The 8,859-nt window shown below is 46.9% G+C and overlaps 1 protein-coding gene across 1 annotated transcript; it reads right to left on the reverse strand.

Annotated features, from left to right (window-relative positions):
- Positions 1–488: 488 nt before the first annotated feature.
- On the reverse strand, positions 489–8,001 carry LOC135239129 (bile salt-activated lipase-like; the record flags this gene model as incomplete). Its single annotated transcript, XM_064307565.1, is given in 7 exon segments — positions 489–927; positions 1,141–1,338; positions 3,071–3,274; positions 3,952–4,138; positions 5,945–6,059; positions 6,455–6,562; positions 7,871–8,001. Coding segments are annotated over 5 exon segments (861 nt in total). The 3' UTR covers positions 489–734.
- Positions 8,002–8,859: the final 858 nt, after the last annotated feature.

An 8,859-nucleotide genomic window follows, 5' to 3' on the forward strand; every position in this document is an offset into this window, starting at 1 on the left:
ACACACCACACTGAGCATTACACACCACGCTGAGCACTACACACCACACTGAGCACTACACACCACGCTAAGCGCTACACACCACACTGAGCATTACACACCACGCTGAGCGCTACACACCACACCACACTGAGTGCATGCGTGTTTGCATGTTTGCGTGTCCATGTGTGCATATCCAACCCCCAGAAAATGCCCTTTGGACCATTACAGGACTGTGTATGAATAATGTCTTAAAATGTCCCTTCCTAAAACAAGGTACATAAACTTAATTAGCACATGATACTGTTTGTTAATATAGAACCTGAACATAATACAGCGACACCACTTTTAAACCAGCCTGCTTTATATCACCCTAGGATGCAAATATCTTACCTGATAGTATACATCTTGTATATGAAAATGTGTGTGGCGTATATGGCTGAATATTACTGTGAATAAATATTTAAAGTAAATTATAAAAACGATCAAAGAATCATGAGTCTTTTGAGTCATGCTTTTCTTGGTTTATTGCTCATTGCTTATCTGCTTGAGGGAAAATGCGTAGAACGTATTATCACTCATTGGCTTACAAACAAGCAGTACCAGCTTTGCAAAATCACGGTGGTCCAGAGGCGGCCGCATCATTAGGAATTACGCTCGGCTTCTCAGGATCCAGCGGAACACGCGGCGCATGCCGTCGCCGCGGAGAACGGAACGCTCCCGGGGAAGGTTCCGGAATCCCGCCGCGAGGCCGACTACTCTGCCGAGGGGCTTTTGATGGTGGGGAGCAGGGCGTATGTCTGGGACCAGAACTGAACAAAGCGGGTCCTCAGCTTCTGCCTGACCGAGTCCCTGTTCATCTTCTCGTTGATCTCCAGGTACTGGTGTCCTGAGCCGGTGAAACGAGGCCAGGCGACGGGGACATCGGACTCTCCTTTATTGGGGTCACTGTGTGGGAGAGGCCAGAGGACGGTATGAGCCCTAAATTGTGTGTGTGTGTATGTGCGCATGTACATGCATGTGTGTATGCGTGTGTGTGTGTGTGTGTGCGCGCACTTACATGCGTGTGTGCATATGTGTGTGTGTGCGCTTATGTGCGTGCATGCATATGTGTGTGTGGGCATACCACAGTGCTGTACAGGCCAGGGGGACGGTGTTTACCCGGTTCTGGCGAAGTTGGTCCAGTAGGCGATCATGTGGCGGGACACGGTGCGGTGGCGGGGGAAGTAGGCGAGGGGCGTGGTGAAGGGCTTCCCGAAAACGTACTGCAGATCTTCGGCGTGGTCGGCCCCCATCCAGCTGGGGTAGAAGGGTATCCGGGACGGCACGGAGAACTGGTAGGAGTACGTGCGCCCGGTTCTGAATGAGGGCGGGGCAGGAGAGGGGGGTGGGTAATATAACGCTGGTGAATGGAGTGTGTGTTACGGCTTAGTGCTGTAACAGTAATATAACGCTGGTGAATGGAGTGTGTGTTACGGCTTGGTGCTGTAACAGTAATATAACGCTGGTGAATGGAGTGTGTGTTACGGCTTGGTGCTGTAACAGTAATATAACGCTGGTGAATGGAGTGTGTGTTACGGCTTGGTGCTGTAACAGTAATATAACGCTGGTGAATGGAGACAGGCTTGTGTGTTATGGCTTGGTGCTGTAACAGTAATATAACACTGGTGAATGGAGTGTGTGTTATGGCTTGGTGCTACAACAGTAATATAACGCTAGTGAATGAGTGTGTGTTACGGCTTGGTGCTGTAACAGTAATATAACGCTGGTGAATGGAGTGTGTGTTACTGCTTGGTGCTGTAACAGTAATATAACGCTGGTGAATGGAGTGTGTGTTACGGCTTGGTGCTGTAACAGTAATATAACGCTGGTGAATGGAGTGTGTGTTACGGCTTGGTGCTATAGCAGTAATATAACGCTGGTGAATGCAGACAGGCCTGTGTGTTATGGCTTGGTGCTGTAACAGTAATATAGCGCTGGTGAATGGAGTGTGTGTTATGGCCTGGTGCTATAGCAGTAATATAACGCTGGTGAATGGAGTGCGTGTTATGGCTTGGTGCTGTAACAGTAATATAGCGCTGGTGAATAGAGACAGGCTTGTGTGTTATGGCTTGGTGCTGTAACAGTAATATAACACTGGTGAATGGAGTGTGTGTTATGGCTTGGTGCTGTAACAGTAATATAGCGCTGGTGAATAGAGACAGGCCTGTGTGTTATGGCTTGGTGCTGTAACAGTAATATAGCGCTGGTGAATGGAGTGTGTGTTACTGCTTGGTGTAGTAACAGTAATATAACGCTGGTGAATGGAGTGTGTGTTACGTCTTGGTGCTGTAACAGTAATATAACGCTGGTGAATGGAGTGTGTGTTATGGCTTGGTGCTGTAGCAGTAATATAACACTGGTGAATGGAGTGTGTGTTACGTCTTGGTGCTGTAGCAGTAATATAACGCTGGTGAATGGAGTGTGTGTTATGGCTTGGTGCTGTAGCAGTAATATAACGCTGGTGAATAGAGTGTGTGTTATGGCTTGGTGCTGTAACAGTAATATAACGCTGGTGAATGGAGTGTGTGTTATGGCTTGGTGCTGTAACAGTAATATAACGCTGGTGAATAGAGTGTGTGTTATGGCTTGGTGCTGTAGCAGTAATATAACGCTGGTGAATGGAGTGTGTGTTACGTCTTGGTGCTGTAACAGTAATATAACGCTGGTGAATGGAGTGTGTGTTACGTCTTGGTGCTGTAACAGTAATATAGCGCTGGTGAATGGAGTGTGTGTTATGGCTTGGTGCTGTAGCAGTAATATAACGCTGGTGAATGGAGTGTGTGTTATGGCTTGGTGCTGTAACAGTAATATAACGCTGGTGAATGGAGTGTGTGTTACGGCTTGGTGCTGTAACAGTAATATAACGCTGGTGAATGGAGTGTGTGTTATGGCTTGGTGCTGCAACAGTAATATAACGCTGGTGAATGGAGTGTGTGTTATGTCTTGGTGCTGTAACAGTAATATAACGCTGGTGAATGGAGTGTGTGTTACGTCTTGGTACTGTAGCAGTAATATAACGCTGATGGATGCAGACAGGCCCGTGTCTTACTTGGACATGTTCGCATGTTGGTAGAGAGTAGCCTGGGTGGGCACCAGGAAGATGAAGTCGGTCTCGATCTCGGCAATGGTCTGCTTGATGGTGGACTTGCTGGGGGTGGAGCCCCAGCTCTGGGTGTACTCCTTGTAGGCGAGGCTGGCCGCCTCCGGCCCCTTCTCCCGGGTCAGAGCAGTCAGCAACTCCATGGCCACCTCCCTGAAAGAAGGAGGAAGCTGATTGGTTAACACCTGACGGGAGCCCGTATGACAGTAAACCTAACTGGCTAATACTGTAAAGGACCCAATTACAAAGACGGAATGTGATTTGTTAACATAAGAGAGGAGCTGATGGAAGTCTGGTTAACATTGGACAAGATGTTTGGTAAAGTTAGTAGCCAAACATTACAAACGTGGAAACTGACATCAGAGAAAAGCCAATGAAAGTGGGTCAAGCCAGAAAACTAGATTACTGAGGAGGGTCTGATCAGATAATATAATAATAATATAAGGTAATATAATAACATCAAAACTAAAACTGACATCAAATGTCAGAATGTACTGGATACATTAGAAAAAGAACTTTTGAAACATTCCATTATATAATTATCTCTGTCAATAATGTATATGTGAATGAGGAAATGGTGCAAACAAATAAAAATGCACCTATATTTTATCTGCCTGATTGCCTGGCAGGCACACACACACACACACACACACGCACATATGCACACACACACACGCACACACGCACACACGCACAGACACACAAGCACGCACACACACACACACACGCACGCACACACACACACGCACGCACACGATGTACGATGTGTACGTTTCCTGTGTTGTTGCGGTTCTGCGGGGACTTCCCAGCATGCCCGGAGGCAGACTCACGGGGGCGTGGGCTGCAGGGGCTGGTTGATCGAGGGCACGTCGATGCCGCAGAAGAGGTGGCCGTCCATGTTGTTGATGCCTACGATGTAGTCGATGTCGGCGGCGTTGTGGAACAGGTTTCCCGGCTCGTCCGGCAGGAAGTCCCCGTCGATCACGGGGGCCAGCAGCAGGTTGAACAGGAGAGGGTCTGGGGAGAACAGGAAGTAGTTAGTTAAGCCCCTTTTCCACTGCAGGGCCGAACGGTTCTGAGCACGGAGAGGAACGGTTCCAATGGTGTTTCCACCTGGAAACGGTTTGGCCCGGAACGATTACAAACCGTGCCCAGCACGATATTTTCGGCACGGTTAGACAACCGTGCTCAGTGCAGCAGAACCGTTCGGGTGGGCAGGCTTAATGACGTATTCACTGATTGGTTTCACATTACGTCAGTTTTGTGTCTCTGCATACGGTCTCTTCACATCCTCTTCCGTAAGCTAGGTCAGTGGAGAAGCTAATATAAATAAAAATGCCAATCAAAAATCGTATTCCGTCATAGCAACAAGATGAAGTTAGCCATAAGATATACAGCAGTGAAAACGCTGCTCACTGAATAACGAAATAAATGGGACAAAGTTTTAAAAAATGATACCATGTCATTCTACAGTCAGTACCTGGGACTAAATATTGAATAAATAGGCTACATTACCTCACCATTGGTTTTACGCGTAGAGATGTCCCTTTTGAGACCGAGTGGTCATATATTGTCTTGGACAATCCGTTTATGAAATATATTTTGCCAATTTTTGATGCCTGGGTACATTCAAAATAGCTGTGCATAATACCACACGTATCGCCTACGGCGTTGATGCCGTTTTTAGTACAGTCTGGCTTGATTGACAATTCATTTATTCAGAAAGTGAGAGTATAAGCTTTCTAACTATGTATAACATGTCTAATTTTGCTTTTGGAATAGCGTTTTATAGGTCAGCGTAACCAAAAATTTTCTTATCATCGCATTCATATCGCATTAAGACGCTGCACCAAACAAAACGTTGTTAACGATTTTTCGTAATTTCTTGGAAAAAACTATTGTTGTTGAGGACTTCTGGGCATAGCTAAGCCGTATATTTGCTGATAGAACTAGCTGACATCGTTTTCTGGAGCAAAGCAGATTGAACTCGTTGATTTACTGTCTCTCTGAACACAGATAAAATTTCATCATTGCTATGTAAGTATTACTGCTCAAATATTTCGGTTATAGCCTACACGTTATTTTTGGATTGAGAGTCTTTAAATAGGTTAGTGGTATTATATAATGTGGATATTTCACACTGTAATGTAAGCGTTAGTTAGTAGTTTTTTGAATGCATGCAACAGTGATGGTCAGTGGAGGATACGCTAAAAAGAAAAACCAGAAACAGACCAAAATACACAGAATCCTTGTCCGTTTTGTCAGCCAACGAAACATAACGTAACAAAAACAAAACAGTGTGGGGAGCGACGACAACAACTGGCGCATATTACATTCACGACGGGACGCCATCGCTGATCCACCGCGTCACTTGCTGTCCTCACTAGATACTTCCTAGTCCTGGTTTTAGCAGCCCGACGGTGGAAACAGAAACCGTAACCGTTCCCACGAGTACTGAGCAGCGCGGAACAGCACGGAGTGGCCCTGGTAACGGTTTGGCCCTACGGTGGAAAAGCGGCTTTAGTCTGTTAGTCTGGCGGTCAGGTGGAGTGGTTGTGGTTGTGGTTGGACAGGGGGTGAGTCACACTCGTCTGTTAGTCTGGCGGTCAGGCGGAGTGGTTGTGGTTGTGGTTGGACAGGGGGTGAGTCACACTCGTCTGTTAGTCTGGCGGTCAGGCGGAGTGGTTGGGGTTGGATAGGGGGTGAGTCGCTCTTGTCTGTTAGTCTGGCGGTCAGGCGGGGCAGTTGGGGTTGGATAGGGGGTGAGTCGCACTCATTTGCCGGTCAGGCGGAGCAGTTCTGGGTTCTGGGGGTGGGACTCACTGGATGGAGAGCCCTTCAGGTGTAGACTCCCAGCCAGAGTGAGAGCCACAGGGTCTGTGATCTTCAGACACGGCATCATCTTCTCATCTGTGGGACAGCCCACCTTAATGGCGATCTGAGGGGGGAGAGAGAGAGAAGGAGAGAGACGGGAAGAGAGAGAACAAAGGGAGAGACAGAGAGAGCTTTAGTACCTATTCTTTCTATAATTGGCAATGCTGTAATTGTTGATCCACACTACAGCAAAAACATTTTTTTTTTACAGAGCAGAGACTGGCCTAAGCCTGAGCCTCAGTGAGCGGAGGTGGGCAAGGCTAACACGGACCTAAACCGCCACCACCCCCCAGCAGGGCCTCACAGCTACCAGCTATCCCATAATCCCTGGCTCTGTAGTTCTCCCTGTAGTGTGAAGTGCACTGTGGCCAATGTAGTTCAGTCCAGAAGGGTTCTATTCACCGGAACCCAAACGACAGCAGTGGCAGAACCCAGACGGGGAGAGAGCAGAACACACACCTCCTCTGCCAGCGCCCGCGGGTTCCTGTTCACGGCCCAGGGGCTGAGGGCCACCCCGCTCTGAGAGATGCCCCTGCGGATCAGACCCCTGTTTTTGGGAGAGAGGAGCTGTGCAGGGAGACACATGCACACACATTTACATTTACATTAACATTTACGCATTTAACATTAACATTTACACGTTTAACATTAACATTTAGGAATTGTTGTTCATAAAACGCGCATACACGCACGCACGCACACCCACACACACATGCACATACGCACACATACCCACACACACATGCACATACGCACACACACCCACAGGCCTTTTAACAGTTCTAAAATCAATGCGATACAAAATCCAGCATTCTAAAGCTATTGAAATAGCAAAATTATTCTTTCGGTTTTGAATTGTTGTTACGTCCCCTCCCCTTTTCAATGTCCAATTTGCAACGTTGAATCACGGTTCTAGTCACTGGCTTAATTTAGGGATGCCAACCACCCCACAAAATACGGAATCGTTACTTATGTGGACAGTAGAATAGGCATTCCGTATTCAACTCATGCTACGGGATGAGTATCTTTGTGAACGATTCCGTTTGTAGTAACCGCTGTTTTGAATACAATTCAATAGTTAGCTAGCTAGCTAGCTAGCTAGCCGGGATAACAAGCATTCTGTGAGACCATTCTGACCTAAAACCAAGAATTTTAATATTGGCTAGGTGACAGGTGACGGCGAACCTATCATATAGTTAACTGGCATTCAAACCCGGTTTCAGAGTGTCTTGGAAAAACGCAGTGTCTACACTGCGAGACCGCAACATTTTAAAAAGCAAGACAGAGCTAGGGAGTTAATTTGATTGAGTTATGGTTTCAAGTAGTTTTCTTAAATAATGTAATGACAAAAATGACCAAAATTGGTGCTAATTGTATGGTATAAAACGAGAAGGAACTATTTTTCTCAATGGAACCGTTGTTTTCGTAGAATTAACAACCAGAGGTTTTTGCTTAACAACGGTGCAAATAGAACTGCCAACCAGAGTTTTGCTTGACAACGGTAAAATAATATGCCCAAACGGCCGTGGAATAATATTTCACTTTCAGCTGATTAAGTCGATAAAAAATCAATAAATATTCAAGTAACCATAGTGATTGTTGGTAACCCGTTGTATAAGTGGAATAAACCCCTCCGGGCTGTCCCGTTATGGGAAAATAATGTACTTCGGGGCTGGTTAAGCGACCCTCGGCTTCCCCTCGGGCGCATCACCACCCCCGTCGTACATTATTTTCCAATAACAGGACAGGTTTATTCCTTACTTAAATTACAGGCACACTTACACATTACATAGCATTTACATTGCATCCATTTATACAGCTGTACTGAAGCAATGCGGGTGAATTACCTTGCTCAAGGGTACAACGGCCGCTTACCTGGAAGTTGACGCTGGCGGCCCCGGCGGACTCGCCGAAGACGGTGATGTTGTCGGGGTCGCCTCCGAAGGCCCTGATGTTCCGGTGCACCCAGGCGATGCCGGCGTGCTGGTCCCACAGCCCATAATTCCCTGGGGCCGAGAGAAGAGCTGCCACGTTACGCGCCCTCACCCTTACCCTCTCCTCAAACCTTAACAAGGGGGCTGGGTTTGGGACAGAACTGGGACTCCCCGTGCTACAGCAGGGTGCTGTTTAAGACGAGGACAGCCCTACAGACCGACACCCTCCAGCCGGTCATCCACTGTCCCGCAAGCTTGCCCACAGCAGTCAGCACGGGTGAGTCTGGATTCAGTAACAGTGCGGTTTTTTTAGGAGCTGGGCCTTTAAACAGTGAGTTACAGTTGAGAGTAATACAGGTGTACGGGTAAATTCAAAAGTATTGGGACAGCGACACAATTTTTGTTGCAGTCCCATTACATTTGCTCCCCTAAAATGGGGGGACTGCATATAAAAAGGGCTGTAATTACTACACAAATCACCCAGTGTGGACGAGAATACCCTCAAACAAAAGCTGACACTCTGCACTTTAACTGCGTATTCATTGTTTTCATTTCAAATCCGATGTGCTGGAGTACAGAGCCGAAAAAACTAAAATTGTGTCACTGCCCCCAATACTTTTGCTATGTTCAACCGTATCACTGAGAAAACCATAAAACAATAGCATCAGTGAGTATCCAGCTAAATGAACACATAACATGTAAAAAAGCAAGATAGACTGCACACATAGCTCTGAATTAGAACAGCCACCATGCCAATAAGTGTAATATACTGTATAGCAAGGTTGTGTTGTGTTTGTTTAGATGCCTGTTGGCTGATGGCTGACCTTCAAGTGGCCCACAAAACGGAGGAAGATTTAAAGAACCAAGCTGCAGTACTACGCCCATCCCCAACTGCCACGCCCATCCCCACCCACCACACCTGCCTCTGAC

This window comes from Anguilla rostrata, chromosome 14 (assembly GCF_018555375.3).
Source record: "Anguilla rostrata isolate EN2019 chromosome 14, ASM1855537v3, whole genome shotgun sequence".
In the NCBI taxonomy this organism is placed as follows: domain Eukaryota; kingdom Metazoa; phylum Chordata; class Actinopteri; order Anguilliformes; family Anguillidae; genus Anguilla; species Anguilla rostrata.